The following is a 19366-nucleotide window of genomic DNA, read 5'->3' on the forward strand; positions in this document are numbered from 1 at the left end:
CCCTCTCCTGTTTGATTCTGGCAATCAGACGAGGAAGGAGAGGAAATGGTGGAAACACATAAGCCAGGTTGAACGACCAAGGTACTGCTAGAGCATCTATCCGTACTGCTTGGGGATCCCTTGATCTGGACCCGTAACAAGGAAGTTTGGCATTCTAACGAGATGCCATCAGATCCAATTCTGATGTGCCCCATTGATGAATCAATTGTGCAAACACCTCCGGATGAAGCTCCCACTCCCCCGGATGAAAAGTCTGACGACTTAGAAAATCTGCTTCCCAGTTCTCCACTCCTGGGATATAGATTGCTGATAGATGGCAAGTGTGAGTCTCTGCCCATTGAATTATTTTGGAAACCTCTATCATCGCTAGAGAACTTTGTTCCCCCCTGATAATTGATATATGCTACAGTCGTGATATTGTACGACTGGAATCTTATAAATCTGGCCGAAGGCATCTGAGGCCACGCCTGAACCGCGTTGAATATCGCTCTCATTTTATCACCTCTTTCACTTTACCCTTCCTAGTACTTAAGAGTAGGCAAAGAGAATGACTGGGGGGTGGAGTCAAGGGAGGAGCTATATAGATAGCTCTGCTGTGGTGCTCTATCCCACTTCCTGTTAGCAGGAGGATAATATCCCCACAAGTAAAGGATGAATCCGTGGACTCGTCGTATCTTATAGAAAAAAAGTATTCATTACTTGCCTGGGATAAGAAGTTGTAACATCAGAAGTGAGTTCTCCACATACACTCATGAGGAGTAGTTAATACCTGGATTAGCTACCCAGCAGAAGTGGTATTATGTCTCAGCATTGCCAGGGTTAATCTGAAATGTTCTTTGTGTAACATCTATGTTTGTTAAGGAATGCAGTGTTCTAAAGACCCCCTCTTCCCTCCCTCCTCCCCTTCTATTGGGAGGCCTAGCTATGAGTGGCTGAATGATCGTAAATTAACACAAGAGCGGTGGTTTTGACAAGACAAAGGGAGATTGAGTTATAATTAAATGTAACAGACAAAGTTTTCAGAACTTGCCTGGGACATCAAGTGAGTTCTCCACATATCTACAGGAACTTGGTAATCTTTTTAAAGTTTAGATATTTTGTTCATTTATGTCCCATTTAATTTTAAAGAACTATACCTTTGCATATATCTTGATATTGCGTAAGTTTTTGCAAATTGGCACTGTGGAAGCTGTATTTGTCTTTTGTTATTAAACATATAATAATCAAATTCTGTCTTTGGGCTCTAATATCTGAATTCACACTCTGAAGAGACAAGGTTAAAGGCACGTTACCTAATTGTTAGTTGTGTGAGTTATTGGGGTTATCCAAAACTCTTGGTGGTGGCAGCATTGTTAAACTGGGGTGGTGTGGGCAGGATTTGGGGGTTATTTTGTGTCCCTAGAGATAAAGGTAAGGGAACCACATGCTGATTAACCTCTTGATGCCCACACCCTCCCCATAGTGATGGCTGGGTGGACAGTCTTAGTCGTCATAGTTCTGTTATATTTTCTCCTATTTTATTTTTTTAAAACGGTTTTGCTTTTGTCTTTTGCTTTTTTATATAAATGCACTGACTTTTTTCATAATAAATGTCCCTTTGTCTAAAATTTGAACTATGTTACTGGAGAGACTAGTAACAGTATTGTGTTTTTTAATACTGATTTGTGCCAAATTGTGTTTTAGGGTTTTTAATCTGTTAGTCTTGGTTTTTCCTTAGGATTTCCCATCTAATAAATCTTAAAGTGGTGGCAGCAGAGATAATTTAGTGTGGCTGACTTTAGAGGGGAGTTTGTGCATTTTTCTGGCTCTAGTACAGACTGAATAGTGTTAACCCCTGCACACTTTGAGTTAAGTCACAAGTAAACTGTGACAAACTGGTGACTGTTGCATGGTTAGTTAAACTCTGTACGTCACAATCTCTATTAAGTGTAACTATAGAATAAAAAAAAAAAACTTGATTTTGTGGTTCCATTAAAAGGTATCAAAATCTACAAAAGAAACATCCTCTGTGGGACCAATATTTGATTTTGTGGTTCCATTAAAAGGTATCACAATCTACTAAAGAAACATCCTCTGTGGGACCAATATGGCAACAACCCTTTTACCATACCGATGGTTTCCTGGTTCTAAAACTAGTAACTGTTTGCATTAAAAAAAAAAAAAAAAGTATGATGCAATAATAAACAAGTTTTAAAAAGTACAACAATGTATCCTTTTTCTCAAATTACATTTATAAAACATTGCTTGCACCTCTCTGAAATGGGAATGGCTTAAAACCTGACCTCAGCCAATAATGTATTTAAAAAGGGACAATAAAAATCTTGAGATTTTTATATAAAAATATCTAGTTACACATGATGAAAAAATGTTGCAATATATTATTTTACCCCCTTTACATGTATTTTAGCTCTGTAAATGAAACAATTGTAAAATTCTCAAAACTCAGCCCCCTGCTGACTTCCTAAAAATTATACTGAACCATAAATTAATTTCTTCATAACTTAATTAGCAGTACCTTCACCCAAAAAGTCATAGCAACAAGAAAATGCATATTAAAGGTATAAATTGTGCCAGAAGATAAAATAAATTTAGGTCCGCCCACCGGAGTTACGTGCGGGAGCCGTGGACTCTCCACCCCACGATGGAAATAAAATTATCAGGTAAGCATAATTTATGTTTTCCATCTAAAGGGTAGGAGAGTCCACAACTTTATTCATTACTTTTGGAAAACATATACCCAAGCTTTAGAGGACACTGAATGAAACTGGGAGGGTAAAAAGGTGGACCGTAATCTGAGGGCACCACAGCCTGTAAAACCTCTCTGCCAAAAACAGCTTCCGCAGTAGCAAAAACGTCAGATTTTTAAAACTTTGTAAAAGTGTAAGGACGTCCAGGTAGCTGCCTTACAAATCTGCTCCATAGTGGCCTCATTCTTGAAGGCCCAAGACGCAGCCACAGCTCTAGTTGAATGAGCCGTGATCCTCTGAGGAGGCTTATGTCCCGCAGTCTCATAGGCCAAGTGAATCAAGCTCCTCAACCAAAAGGACAAGCCCCTTGCGCTTCCCGTAATACATCACAAAAAGATGTAGACTGTCTGAAATCCTTCATAGCCTGAAGATAGAACTTCAAGGCACGAACCACATCCAGATTATGAAGTAACCTCTCCGCCGCCGGAGGATGAGATAACACGGACTCCGACCCAGAAGGAACCTCCTCCGAAGAGTCGGAGTGGGCCTCGTCATCGTATAACGCCTCTGATATTTCCATAGGCGTAGACAATCCTTGGGCCGGGCCGCAATGATGATATGCCCTACGCTTGCGCTTAGCAGAACGTAGTAAGGCATGGATCACTTTCTATACCGCCGTTTGCAGGCGGTCTGTGACCGTTTGTGTGAGGTATAGACATAGAGTCTGACTACCTCACACAAACGGTCACAGACCGATTCAGAACAGCTTTAATCAAAGTTTAAGAAACATAGTGTCATCAAACGGATACACTATAAGGTATCACGAATATTTTGCATCCGTAACCCTGAATTAACGTGTTAAACGTCACATATATATTGTTGACAAATTTGAGTAACTAAGTCACGAATATATTATATATCAAGTATAAATTGTAACTTTTTAGAAAATCGTTTTTTATTTGTATAACCTTATAAGTATACTTTTAATGTTTTAACAAATTAGACTCATCAGTATATACTTAGCCGACACCGGTGTCAAGATTATTCTATACGATTTTAATGTTATATTTTATTTTTAATATCAATAAATTTGTATAACTTATTCATTCAAACTATAAAGTAGTCCTGTGGTAATTACAAAAGGAATATTCAAATAGAGGGGTGATTAATACCCTACCATTCATTTTCAACAATTTATTTATTTACAATAATTTATTTTTCAATAATTTATTAGAAACTCTCATTGGGAAAAGCATTTTTTGCGCCACCTTACTCCAAACACTCTCACTGAGAGGCTGACAGGACTACTTAAAACTCCAGTCCCATTCCGAAGAGTACTACCCTCCATAAGAGACAACTCCGAATCTTCAGCACTTCTCTGCCATCCTCCTGTGACGAAAGGAAAAGAATGACTGGGAGATGATGGGAGTGGGGGAGGTATTTAAGCCGTTGGCTGGAGTGTCTTTGCCTTCTTTATTCCCAAAAGTAACGAATGAAGCCATGGACTCTCCTCCCCTTTAGATGGAAAAATTAATAGGCGTAAATTAGACAATTGCTTAAAATTGCATACTCTCTCTGAATCATTAATGGAAAAAAAATGTGGTTTTATTATCCCTTTAAAAAAAAAAAAAAAAAAAAAAAAAAAGGATGACCAAATATTATTTAAATGGAAGCTTAATTTATTAATCACTTCTGTACATGTCAAACAAAACACACAATAAGTAAAAACCGAAAGGCTGCTACAAATATGTTTTTTTCAGAGCAAATTTAAAAAAACAAAACAAAAACAGACACCTAAAGGGTTAATTTCCACCAGTAAGTTTCAAAATCTAAAAACAAAATGTAACAGAGCCACTTTCAAAAGAATACAATTGTGCACCAGACCAGATGCCAGGTATGTATTAAATGCAGAATAAAGCTGGCAGATCTCAAATGACCAATTATATATGCTGTTTACCAGAAACACAAACAAACAGGAAATGACCGATTAGAAATTGTGGATGTATTTTAGTGCTTTATACTTTAGTTTTTGCTTTGAGAAATAAAGATTTTGTGTAGTTATTGCCCTAGTTTAAATGCTCAATTTTAGAGCTTTTCCACTAAGAGGATAAAACCAAAATAAGTACAGAGATTTTAATCTTAAATCTAATAAAGTAAAATTCCAAGCAGTAAAGCCAATAGCTCACAGTAGACTATTCTGTATATTTGGGTTTTACTGTATTGAGTATTTTAAGATTAATGGCCATTTCTTTTCAATTCATTACATTCACAGCGTACTGGCATATAATGAACTGCTTAAATTTACATCACCAATAGCAGTAAAGTAATTAAAATATGTATTAACATTTAATCATAGGCAAATTGCTACTGTTTTAGTATTTTCCATGAAAGCACCCCACAAGCAGTGAGCTGACTACACATGTGGGATTTGTTTTTTTTTAAGAATACCAATGATCACAAAAAGAGAGGAGGAGGTTAAAAAGTAGACACTATAATAGGAGGTGACAACTAGGAAGAAAGGTAATAAAATGAAAACTCTCTAAATAAGCCCTCCTGGCTATCAGACTAAGGTGAGGGGAAGTGTGAGTAAAGGGTTGGAAGTAAAGTGATCTGGTCATAGACCAAGACTAAGGAAACAGGTGCCAAATTAACAAACCAGACAATCAAGGATAAACCTGTAATGTCAAAGCAGAGAAAAAAAGAAGTCCTGTAAGAGGCAGTCCAGAAGCAGGGGAAGATGGCTAAATCAACCTCCCAAAAGACAAAAGGATGAACCAAGGTACCTATAGACAGAATGTGTCAATGAGGATCTGGGGTAGACTGTTCTGGTAAATTGTATCTAGGACAAAGGGCAGCAAGGAGTTAGGGAAATGTTAAAATGCCATAAACAGGTTGAGATCTGTGCATATCATACAAGGGCTAATTAAAATTAGTTTGCATAAAGAAAATGTTTAAAAATTGCTGGCAAGTGTTTTAAAATAATTTTCAAAAACAAGCAAAAATACTTAAAGGGACACTGAACCCAATTCAATTCAATTTTCTTTTGTAATTCAAATAGAGCATGCAATTTTAAGCAAATTTCTAATTTACTCCTATTATCAATTTTTCTTCGTTCTCTTGCTATCATTATTTGAAAAAGAAGGTATCTAAGCTTTTTTTTGGTTTCAGTACTCTGGACAGCACTTTTTTTATTGGTGGATGAATTTATCAACCAATCAGCAAGGACAACCCAGGTTGTTCACCAAAAATGGGCCGGCATCTAAACTTACATTCTTGCATTTCAAATAAAGATACCAAGAGAATGAAGAAAATTTGATAATAGGAGTAAATTAGAAAGTTGCTTAAAATTGCATGCTTAATCTGAATCACGAAAGAAAAATTTTGGGTACAGTGTCCCTTTAAATAGCCATGCTGTCTGGAGCACTGTGCTCCACCCCCTTATCAGTGTTTAAACACAGGCATTGTATTTCATGAAGTTTAAAAACAATAAAATGGATTTGAAAAGAGCTGCAGGAATAGGGTAAAATAAAATAACGTGGCGAGTAATTATTTAGTTGTAGTTGTGCAGGGCTGGGAGTTTATTTCCTATTTAGCTGACATACAGAGCAGTCCCACCCAATCTCTACAAAAGTTTCCTAAGGGCTTTCAAAGGTCTGGACTTCAATAGAATCAGTGTGTGTCATTTGACACTATTGGAATTGGTATTGTCATAAAAGAACAAAGTTCATCCCAGTGGGCTGGCATTACATTGTAATAGAAACATTACTATAGGTAGGGATTTAACACTTTTCACAAATAGATTTTTTTTAAAAAAGGTACACATATACTTTTTTAATGGCAAATATTACATATGGCATTTGATCAGCTATAGTTTTCCATCTTTTTAATTTACGTTCCTGGAGGAAACAGGGGGAAATGTAAAACTATTAAGGGAATAGTAAGCTCTGCTAGCAACATGATTTAAATGGCCCTTAGGAAGAGGCATGCTAGTACCTCCTGAAAACTAAAGAGGTAATAAGGGCATGCCAAGAAAAGTTGATAATGAACCACACAGAGAGAAGCCATCACCATGGATATATTGAAAGATAATTTAAAAAAGGAAACAGACTTAGATTGGGCAAATGAGCTGTTACGGAATTTGATTAGCCACCCAAAATGTTAAAAACACCACAACATTGGTTTGGACCAAGGATCATGAACAGGAAGAGGCTATAATTGTATGAGGCAGTATTTGAAAATGTCTGGTAGTTGCTGAGTAACCAAGAGAGCAGTAAGGGTAATCATAAGAATCCATGGGACAGGGGCTAGGACAAAGAACCAAAACTGAAAACATAAGTGTCCCAGAGCAAAGTAGAGTCTACTGATAACAGTGAGGATCAGGAGGAACCTGTAAGTGATCAGTGCTGAAGGCAACAGTAATAAATTCACCAGACTCCATATTCAGCAAGTGTCCCCTAAGACGGCATAATGAAAAAACATAATTTATGCAAGAACTTACTTAATAAATTCATTTCTTTCATATTGGCAAGAGTCCATGAGCTAGTAACGTATGGGATATACAATCCTACTAGGAGGGGAAAAGTTTCCCAAACCTCAAAGTGCCTATAAATACACCCCTCACCACATCCACAACTCAGTTTAAGAAGTGAGGTGATAAAATAAGGAGTAAAAAAAGCATACAAAGAGAGGAACTGGAAATATAATTGTGCTTTTATACAAAAAATCATAACCATCATAAAGGGTGGGTCTCATGGACTGTTGCCAATATGAAATAAATTAATTTATCAGGTAAGTTCTTACATAAATTATGCTTTATTTCATGTAATTGTCAAGAGTTCATCATGAGCTAGTGACGTATGGGATAGAAATACCCAAGATGTGGAAGTCCACAGAAGAGTCACTAGAGAGGGAGGGATAAAATAAAAACCGCTATTTCCGCTGAAAAAAATTAAATCCATACAAAAAAACAACAGAATTTATGTTTACCTGATAAATTACTTTCTCCAACGGTGTGTCCGGTCCACGGCGTCATCCTTACTTGTGGGATATTCTCTTCCCCAACAGGAAATGGCAAAGAGCCCAGCAAAGCTGGTCACATGATCCCTCCTAGGCTCCGCCTACCCCAGTCATTCGACCGACGTAAAGGAGGAATATTTGCATAGGAGAAACCATATGATACCGTGGTGACTGTAGTTAAAGAAAATAAATTATCAGACCTGATTAAAAAACCAGGGCGGGCCGTGGACCGGACACACCGTTGGAGAAAGTAATTTATCAGGTAAACATAAATTCTGTTTTCTCCAACATAGGTGTGTCCGGTCCACGGCGTCATCCTTACTTGTGGGAACCAATACCAAAGCTTTAGGACACGGATGAAGGGAGGGAGCAAATCAGGTCACCTAAATGGAAGGCACCACGGTTTGCAAAACCTTTCTCCCAAAAATAGCCTCAGAAGAAGCAAAAGTATCAAACTTGTAAAATTTGGTAAAAGTGTGCAGTGAAGACCAAGTCGCTGCCCTACATATCTGATCAACAGAAGCCTCGTTCTTGAAGGCCCATGTGGAAGCCACAGCCCTAGTGGAATGAGCTGTGATTCTTTCAGGAGGCTGCCGTCCGGCAGTCTCATAAGCCAATCTGATGATGCTTTTAATCCAAAAAGAGAGAGAGGTAGAAGTTGCTTTTTGACCTCTCCTTTTACCAGAATAAACAACAAACAAGGAAGATGTTTGTCTAAAATCCTTTGTAGCATCTAAATAGAATTTTAGAGCGCGAACAACATCCAAATTGTGCAACAAACGTTCCTTCTTTGAAACTGGATTCGGACACAAAGAAGGCACGACTATCTCCTGGTTAATGTTTTTGTTAGAAACAACTTTCGGAAGAAAACCAGGTTTAGTACGTAAAACCACCTTATCTGCATGGAAAACCAGATAAGGAGGAGAACACTGCAGAGCAGATAATTCTGAAACTCTTCTAGCAGAAGAAATTGCAACCAAAAACAAAACTTTCCAAGATAATAACTTAATATCAACGGAATGCAAGGGTTCAAACAGAACCCCCTGAAGAACTGAAAGAACTAAGTTGAGACTCCAAGGAGGAGTCAAAGGTTTGTAAACAGGCTTGATTCTAACCAGAGCCTGAACAAAGGCTTGAACATCTGGCACAGCTGCCAGCTTTTTGTGAAGTAACACAGACAAGGCAGAAATCTGTCCCTTCAAGGAACTTGCCGATAATCCTTTCTCCAATCCTTCTTGAAGAAAGGATAGAATCTTAGGAATCTTTACCTTGTTCCAAGGGAATCCTTTAGATTCACACCAACAGATATATTTTTTCCATATTTTGTGGTAAATTTTTCTAGTTACAGGCTTTCTGGCCTGAACAAGAGTATCAATAACAGAATCTGAGAACCCTCGTTTTGATAAGATCAAGCGTTCAATCTCCAAGCAGTCAGCTGGAGTGAGACCAGATTCGGATGTTCGAACGGACCTTGAACAAGAAGGTCTCGTCTCAAAGGTAGCTTCCATGGTGGAGCCGATGACATATTCACCAGATCTGCATACCAAGTCCTGCGTGGCCACACAGGAGCTATCAAGATCACCGACGCCCTCTCCTGATTGATCCTGGCTACCAGCCTGGGGATGAGAGGAAACGGCGGGAATACATAAGCTAGTTTGAAGGTCCAAGGTGCTACTAGTGCATCTACTAGAGTCGCCTTGGGATCCCTGGATCTGGACCCGTAGCAAGGAACCTTGAAGTTCTGACGAGAGGCCATCAGATCCATGTCTGGAATGCCCCACAATTGAGTAATTTGGGCAAAGATTTCCGGATGGAGTTCCCACTCCCCCGGATGTAATGTCTGACGACTCAGAAAATCCGCTTCCCAATTTTCCACCCCTGGAATGTGGATTGCAGACAGGTGGCAGGAGTGAGTCTCCGCCCATTGAATGATTTTGGTTACTTCTTCCATCGCCAGGGAACTCCTTGTTCCCCCCTGATGGTTGATGTACGCAACAGTCGTCATGTTGTCTGATTGAAACCGTATGAACTTGGCTTTCGCTAGCTGAGGCCAAGCCTTGAGAGCATTGAATATCGCTCTCAGTTCCAGAATATTTATCGGTAGAAGAGATTCTTCCCGAGACCAAAGACCCTGAGCTTTCAGGAGTCCCCAGACCGCGCCCCAGCCCATCAGACTGGCGTCGGTCGTGACAATGACCCACTCTGGTCTGCGGAAGGTCATCCCTTGTGACAGGTTGTCCAGGGACAGCCACCAACGGAGTGAGTCTCTGGTCCTCTGATTTACTTGAATCGTCGGAGACAAGTCTGTATAGTCCCCATTCCACTGACTGAGCATGCACAGTTGTAATGGTCTTAGATGAATGCGCGCAAAAGGAACTATGTCCATTGCCGCTACCATCAAACCTATTACTTCCATGCACTGCGCTATGGAAGGAAGAGGAACGGAATGAAGTGTTTGACAAGAGTTTAGAAGTTTTGTTTTTCTGGCCTCTGTCAGAAAAATCCTCATTTCTAAAGAGTCTATTATTGTTCCCAAGAAGGGAACCCTTGTTGACGGAGATAGAGAACTCTTTTCTACGTTCACTTTCCATCCGTGAGATCTGAGAAAGGCCAGGACTATGTCCGTGTGAGCCATTGCTTGAGGAAGGGACGACGCTTGAATCAGAATGTCGTCCAAGTAAGGTACTACTGCAATGCCCCTTGGTCTTAGTACCGCTAGAAGGGACCCTAGTACCTTTGTGAAAATCCTTGGAGCAGTGGCTAATCCGAAAGGAAGTGCCACGAACTGGTAATGCTTGTCCAGGAATGCGAACCTTAGGAACCGATGATGTTCCTTGTGGATAGGAATATGTAGATACGCATCCTTTAAATCCACCGTGGTCATGAATTGACCTTCCTGGATGGAAGGAAGAATTGTTCGAATAGTTTCCATTTTGAACGATGGAACCTTGAGAAACTTGTTTAGGATCTTGAGATCCAAGATTGGTCTGAACGTTCCCTCTTTTTTGGGAACTACGAACAGATTGGAGTAGAACCCCATCCCTTGTTCTCCTAATGGAACAGGATGAATCACTCCCATTTTTAACAGGTCTTCTACACAATGCAAGAATGCCTGTCTCTTTATGTGGTCTGAAGACAATTGAGACCTGTGGAACCTCCCCCTTGGGGGAGGCCCCTTGAATTCCAGAAGATAACCTTGGGAGACTATTTCTAGTGCCCAAGGATCCAGAACATCTCTTGCCCAAGCCTGAGCGAAGAGAGAGAGTCTGCCCCCCACCAGATCCGGTCCCGGATCGGGGGCCAACATTTCATGCTGTCTTGGTAGCAGTGGCAGGCTTCTTGGCCTGCTTTCCCTTGTTCCAGCCTTGCATTGGTCTCCAGGCTGGCTTGGCTTGAGAAGTATTACCCTCTTGCTTAGAGGACGTAGCACTTGGGGCTGGTCCGTTTCTACGAAAGGGACGAAAATTAGGTTTATTTTTGGCCTTGAAAGACCTATCCTGAGGAAGGGCGTGGCCCTTACCCCCAGTGATATCAGAGATAATCTCTTTCAAGTCAGGGCCAAACAGCGTTTTCCCCTTGAAAGGAATGTTAAGCAATTTGTTCTTGGAAGACGCATCCGCTGACCAAGATTTCAACCAAAGCGCTCTGCGCGCCACAATAGCAAACCCAGAATTTTTCGCTGCTAACCTAGCCAATTGCAAAGTGGCGTCTAGGGTGAAAGAATTAGCCAATTTGAGAGCACGGATTCTGTCCATAATCTCCTCATAAGGAGGAGAATCACTATCGATCGCCTTTTCTAGCTCATCGAACCAGAAACACGCGGCTGTAGTGACAGGGACAATGCATGAAATTGGTTGTAGAAGGTAACCTTGCTGAACAAACATCTTTTTAAGCAAACCTTCTAATTTTTTATCCATAGGATCTTTGAAAGCACAACTATCTTCTATGGGTATAGTGGTGCGTTTGTTTAAAGTAGAAACCGCCCCCTCGACCTTGGGGACTGTCTGCCATAAGTCCTTTCTGGGGTCGACCATGGGAAACAATTTTTTAAATATGGGGGGAGGGACGAAAGGTATACCGGGCCTTTCCCATTCTTTATTTACAATGTCCGCCACCCGCTTGGGTATAGGAAAAGCTTCTGGAGGCCCCGGGACCTCTAGGAACTTGTCCATTTTACATAGTTTCTCTGGGATGATCAAATTCTCACAATCATCCAGAGTGGATAACACCTCCTTAAGCAGAGCGCGGAGATGTTCCAACTTAAATTTAAATGAAATCACATCGGGTTCAGCTTGTTGAGAAATTTTCCCTGAATCTGAAATTTCTCCCTCAGACAAAACCTCCCTGGCCCCCTCAGACTGGTGTAGGGGCATATCAGAACCATTATCATCAGCGTCCTCATGCTCTTCAGTACCTAAAACAGAGCAGTCGCGCTTACGCTGATAAGTGGGCATTTTGGCTAAAATGTTTTTGATAGAATTATCCATTACAGCCGTTAATTGTTGCATAGTAAGGAGTATTGGCGCGCTAGATGTACTAGGGGCCTCCTGAGTGGGCAAGACTGGTGTAGACGAAGGAGGGAATGATGCAGTACCATGCTTACTCCCCTCACTTGAGGAATCATCTTGGGCATCATTTTCAGTGTCACATAAATCACATCTATTTAAATGAGAAGGAACCTTGGCTTCCCCACATTCAGAACACAGTCTATCTGGTAGTTCAGACATGTTAAACAGGCATAAACTTGATAACAAAGTACAAAAACGTTTTAAAATAAAACCGTTACTGTCACTTTAAATTTTAAACTGAACACACTTTATTACTGCAATTGCGAAAAAATATGAAGGAATTGTTCAAAATTCACCAAAATTTCACCACAGTGTCTTAAAGCCTTAAAAGTATTGCACACCAAATTTGGAAGCTTTAACCCTTAAAATAACGGAACCGGAGCCGTTTTTATCTTTAACCCCTTTACAGTCCCTGGTATCTGCTTTGCTGAGACCCAACCAAGCCCAAAGGGGAATACGATACCAAATGACGCCTTCAGAAAGTCTTTTTTATGTATCAGAGCTCCTCACACATGCGACTGCATGTCATGCTTCTCAAAAACAAGTGCGCAATACCGGCGCGAAAATGAGGCTCTGCCTATGATTAGGGAAAGCCCCTAGAGAATAAGGTGTCTAAAACAGTGCCTGCCGATATTATTTTACAAAAATACCCATATTAAATAATTCCTCAAGGCTAAATATGTTATATATGAATCGATTTAGCCCAGAAAATGTCTACAGTCTTAACAAGCCCTTGTGAAGCCCTTATTTACTCTGTAATAAAAATGGCTTACCGGATCCCATAGGGAAAATGACAGCTTCCAGCATTACATCGTCTTGTTAGAATGTGTCATACCTCAAGCAGCAAAAGTCTGCTCACTGTTCCCCCAACTGAAGTTAATTCCTCTCAACAGTCCTGTGTGGAACAGCCATCGATTTTAGTAACGGTTGCTAAAATCATTTTCCTCTTACAAACAGAAATCTTCATCTCTTTTCTGTTTCAGAGTAAATAGTACATACCAGCACTATTTTAAAATAACAAACTCTTGATTGAATAATAAAAACTACAGTTAAACACTAAAAAACTCTAAGCCATCTCCGTGGAGATGTTGCCTGTACAACGGCAAAGAGAATGACTGGGGTAGGCGGAGCCTAGGAGGGATCATGTGACCAGCTTTGCTGGGCTCTTTGCCATTTCCTGTTGGGGAAGAGAATATCCCACAAGTAAGGATGACGCCGTGGACCGGACACACCTATGTTGGAGAAATAAGTCTTTCTTATAAATTTCAAGAAAAAAACTTAAATCATAAGCAGAAGAATTAAACTGAGACAGCTGCCTGAAGAACTTTTCTACCAAAGACATCAAAATGGTAAAATTTTGTAAATGTATGCAAATAAGACCAAGTTGCTGCTTTGCAAATCTGATCAACTGAAGCTTCATTCTAAAAAGGCAAAGACATGTCGTCTGATCTAGTAGAATGAGCTGTAAAATCAAAAAACTCTTTGGTAAATTAATCCTCCAACCATGTCTTTGAAGAAACACTAGTTGGCTAAATGAAAAGATTGAGCCAGTATCAAGATATCGTCCAAATAAGGAAACACTGCAATACCCTGCTCTCTGATTACAGATAGAAGGGCACCGAGAACCTTCTAAAAGATTCTTGGAGCTGTCGCTAGGCCAAATGGAAGAGCGACAAATTGGTAATGCTTGTCTAGAAAAGAATATCTCAGAAACCGATAGTGGTCTGGATGAATCGGGATGTGAAGATATGCATCCTGTAAGTCTATTGTGGACATGTGATGACCTTGCTGAACAATAGGCAGAATAGTACTTATAGTCACCATCTTGAAAGTTGGGACCCTTACAAAGTGATTCAAAAACTTCAGATCCAGAAGGGTCTGAATGAATTTTCCTTCTTCGGGACAATGAATAGATTTGAATAAAAACCCAGACCCTGATCCAGAAGTGGAACTGGAACAATTACCCCTGAAAGCTCCAGATTTGAAACACACTTCAGAAAGGCCGAGCTTTCACAGGATTTGTTGGAACGTGAGAGAAAAAAAAAATCTCACAGGAGGACTTATTCTGAAACCTATTCGATAACCCCGAGAGACAATATTCTGAATCCAATGATTCTGAATAGAACCTGCCCAAACATCTTGAAATAATTTCAATCTGCCCCCTACCAGTAAAACTGGATTGAGGGCCGCACCTTCATGCAGTCTTGGGGGCTGGCTTTGGCTTCTTATAAGGCTTAGATTTATTCCAACTCGAAGATGGCTTCCAATTGGAGTGGTTTTCTGTTCTCTATTCTAACGAAAGGAACGAAAACGATTAGCAGCTCTAGATTTACCCTTTTTTTTTTTATCTTGGGGCAAAAAAACTCCCTTGCCCCCAGTGATAGTGGAAATAATAGAATCCAACTGAGAACCAAATAAATTATTACCCTGGAATGATAGAGATAGTAACCTAGATTTAGATACCATGTCAGCATTCCATGATAGACGCACATTCGCACCAAAAAATTCTCGCGCCAAGAATGACAACAAATAACAGCATTTTGCGCCCTTGTGAGCCCGATTTGCCCACAAGATTAAAAGAAAAACAAGTCAAATTGAAAAAAAGAGACTATACCCCAGGTAAGAAAAAAACTTCCTAAAAGATGCTTCCCATACTGAAACTGCTAGACTGCAAAAGGGAAATATACATAGACCTGACTCATGTTAAAGTATAAGTAAATACATATATTTAAAACTTTATATAAATACATAAAGTGCCAACCATAGCTGAGTGTCTTAAATAATTATACATAGTTACCGAAAGACACCCATCCACATATAGCAGATAGCCAAACCAGTACCGAAAACTATCAGCAGAGGTAATGGTATAAGAGTATACCGTCGATCTGAAAAGGGAGGTAGGAGATGAATCCCTACGACCGATAACAGAGAACCCTTTAAAAGATTTCCCGTGAGAAAAACCATAAAAATCAATAGGCGATACTCTCTTTACATCCCTCTGACAAACACTTTACTCCGAGGAATTGGGCTTCAGAATGCTTAGAAGCGCTTATCAGAGGAAATCATAAAAACTAAACACAAACTTACTTCACCACCTTCATAGGAGGCAAAGTTTGCAAAACTGAAATGTGGGTGTGGTGGGAGGTGTATTTATAGGCATTTTGAGGTTTGGGAAACTTTGCCCCTCCTGGTAGGATTGTATATCCCATACGTCACTAGCTCATGGACTCTTGCCAATTACATGAAAGAAACGCAAGATATATGAATCTGTTGAAATCTTGGAGCTGGTATATACAACTGGCGGAGATTCCTGAAAGCATGGAACAGATAATGAAATAGAATGAAGAGAAAAGTGAATGCCCTGCTGAAATCACCTCTTGGTGGTTTGCTTACTTTTTGACAGGAGAACAAACAAGTTGGTAAGGAACATCCTGAGCCATCAACCAGGTAAGTGGTAAGAAAATAGAGAAAGGTAGGTTTGCTGTATGAGTGTTGATAAGGAGCTAGAGTAGGGGTTGGGAACTTTGGCACTCTTGATGTTTCAGAACTACATTACCCATGATGCTTAGGCACTCTGAAGTCCAGTTGAGAATCATGGGAAATGTAGTTCTGAAAGATCTGGAGGGTCAAGGTTCCCCATCCCTGAGCTAGAGTATTCATCTTCAAGGTTACCAAGGAGGAATAAATTGAAATAAGATCTAAGGAACCTAATGGGTCTTTAGAAGTGTCATTAACAGACTGGTTAGAGTTCTGTGTAGAAGCTAAGGAAATGTGATGAAGCTGATTAACTGAAAATAGATATTAAGCAAAAAGTAAACAGAAAATCCATGTATAAAGCTTGAGGGTGAACTTGTATAATTAGTCAGATCTAAAGATTTTGTAATCTTTTTGTAATTAGTGTCAGAAGACCCTTTTCTGTTGTCAGTTGATTAGGCAGTGGTGTGTAATATTGTTCAGCACAGTAAACGCAAAGTCTATTTGGGCTATATGAAAAAAGGGTAAACAAAACAAAAGAGTACATTAAAAGCATCCTGGCCTTTATTAGTTGACCAGGATATGGATTCATGTTCACTTTCATAATGCAATAGAAAGGAAAACGGTAGGATGGGAAATGGATCTTCTGAACATGAGTGCCTGAAACAGAGAGTGGTTGACTGGAGCAAAATGATCTTCTGTTTCTGTGCTGTTTAGAGCCTGGAAACCAAGCCACTAAGAGAGATCACAGTTTTGAAGAGTTGTGCCAGGATATAAGCAGAACTATGTAGCGCAACAGGCCATTAAATATAGGATTTCTTTATGAAGGACTCTATTAAAGTGACATGCATAATACATTTTTTAGAGCTGTCTTTTTTTAAGTGTTGTAAAACCTGCCTAAATCAGGAGATCTGTGTTAAAGGGACATCATTGTACACTAGATTTTCTTTGCATAAATGTTTTGTAGATCCATTTATATAGCCCATGTGTGTGTTTTTATGAAAATCTATAGTATTGCTTATTTTTTAAGAACATTGTGCTGATCTTCAGACTCCTAACCAAGCCCCACAGTTTCAGATGTGTACACACATTTACATACTCCTGCAGGCTCCCGTTTATGTTATCTGTCTTTCCATATGCAGGGAATGGGGGAGTGTCTGCTCTTTTAGTTTACCCAGCCCCTTTCAGTGGGTGCCCCAGATAACCTCATTAACAGTGCTAAACTGGGTGCTTCTAAGTAAGATTTTAAAAGGTTTTATACTGGATTTTCAGATCAGCATCTGTGCATATTCTTCTTTATAGTAGTGTATATTACATGCAGTTATATGAAAATTAGTGTATACTGTACCTTTAAACTAAATAATATTATGCTCAGCTCTGCTTTGTTAAACAGATACAGTACTAGTTAAATTTTAACCAGATTTAGAAAGAAAACTTACCAGAGCAGACTTCCCGACACCACCTGACCCCAAAACGACAAGCTTGTACTCACGCATGGTGCAGGCTTCAACTCAAAACACCTAAAACAAACAAACAACTTAGTTTATTGATCACAAAGTATGATGCAGAAAAAAAGGTTAATGTATATAGTGATCATTTATATAGGGTAGTGTCGTGTAGTTACTGCATTTATACAAAATGCCCCTTCATAATGTATTAGGATTGAAAGCATCAGATAGTCTATTGCAGATGACACACTCAATATAAATGAAAAACAAAGCTTGTCAGCAGCGCACACTTTTTTAAAGGGACACTGAACCCAATTTTTTTCTTTTGTGATTCAGATAGAGCATGCAATTTTAATCAACTTTGTAATTTACTCCTTTTATCAATTTTTCTTCATTCTCTTGCTATCTTTAGTTGAAAAAGAAGGCATCTAAGCTTTTTTTTATTGGTTCAAGACTCTGGACAGCACTTTTTTTTATTGGTGGATGAATTTATCCACCAATCAGCAAGAACAACCCAGGTTGTTCACCAAAAATGGGCCGGCATCTAACCTTACATTCTTGCATTTCAAATAAAGATACCAGGAGAATGAAGAACATTTGAAAATAGGAGTAAATTAGAAAGTTGCCTAAAATGTCATGCTCTATCTTAATCACAAAAGAAAACATTTGGGTTCAGTGTCCCTTTAAGCTCAGAGTATGGTATAATAATGTTCAGATAAAAGCAAATTCCACCATAAAGCAGGACCCTGAGTTGCTGTAAAAGAAAACTTAGTATGAATGTTGATCTACTTCTCACTGAATTTGCACTTGTATTTTCCAGTCATTAAAGGCACATTTTAAATACTAAACACATATTGTTAGAATAGTATTGAGGTTATTCTCCACCTTCCTCTGGTCATGGGTGACCCCATTATGAAGTCTAGCATTCACTGCATTTCAGTGGCTAAAGGGACAGTCAACACCAGAATTTTTATTGTTTTAAAAGATAGATAATCCCTTTATTACTCATTCCCTAGTTTTGCATAACCAACACAGTTATATTAATACACTTTTTACCTCTGAGTATCTTGTATTTAAGTCTCTGCAAACTGCCCCCTTATTTCAGTTATTTTGACAGACTTGCATTTTAGCCAATCAGTGCTGGCTCCTAGGTAACTCCACGTACGTGAGCACAGTGTTATCTATATGACTCACATGAACTAACACCCTCTAGTGGTGAAAAACTGTCAAAATGCCCTGAGAGAAGAGGCAGCCTTCAAGGTCTAAGAAATTAGCATATGAACCTCCTAGGTTTAGCTTTCAACTAAGAATACCAAGAGAACAAAGCAAAATTGGTGATAAAAGTAAATTTAAAAATTGTTTAAAATTACATGCCCTATCTGAATCATAAAAGTTTATTTTGGACTAGACGGTCCCTTTACCTGCAATAAAACCTAGGTTACAAAATGGCAGCACCCATAACTAGAGCGAGGTGCATGAAATGTATTTAGTATTTAATGCTCATTTAAATGCTTATCAGGTAAGTCCACAAGATGGAGTTGTGAGCAACTTTAATAAAAGCATTAAAAGTCTCTAACAGTGGGACTGCCCTTGGTATGTTATCCATAGATGAGACACAACAGAAGGAAATACATTTTGTCACAGTAATGGCGATTGGAGAAGAAATTTTAATACATTTGAATAAAATGATATCACCACCAGGATTAATCATAAATTATTTAAATTATGTATTCAATGAAATTAAATATCTGCATAACTGTACATTCCATTCTGACACATTGCCACACAGTGCTGAACTGTTTGCAGCTCACCCCACTCACTAATATGTTCCCTTTTGTTATATAGTCACCCAGTCTGCTCTAGGGTTTGCTGCCTGTGACCAAGGGCTCTGCATTCAGTTTGCTCAGAGTGATGCTAAGGTTATATGAAATGAACCACACAATTTATTCTGAGAATGTTTTTTATATATATATATATATATATATATATATATATATATATATATATATATATATATATATATATATATATATATATATATATATATATATATATATATATATATATATATATATATACATATACATATACATATACATATACATATATATATATATATATATACACACGTTTGACTGATTAGTCAATTTAAAGGGCCATGATACCCAAATGT

At 39.0% G+C, this 19366-nt stretch overlaps 1 protein-coding gene across 1 annotated transcript in view; it reads right to left on the reverse strand.

Moving 5' to 3' along the window:
- Positions 1–19366, reverse strand: part of RAP1B (RAP1B, member of RAS oncogene family) — a 355352-nt gene that overhangs the window by 232333 nt on the left and 103653 nt on the right. The window contains exon 2 of the mRNA XM_053716828.1: positions 17185–17265. Coding sequence (XP_053572803.1) covers positions 17185–17241 — 57 coding nt within the window. The 5' untranslated portion in view covers positions 17242–17265. The remainder of the gene's footprint in view (positions 1–17184; positions 17266–19366) is intronic.

The sequence above is a fragment of the Bombina bombina genome, chromosome 6 (assembly GCF_027579735.1).
Source record: "Bombina bombina isolate aBomBom1 chromosome 6, aBomBom1.pri, whole genome shotgun sequence".
In the NCBI taxonomy this organism is placed as follows: domain Eukaryota; kingdom Metazoa; phylum Chordata; class Amphibia; order Anura; family Bombinatoridae; genus Bombina; species Bombina bombina.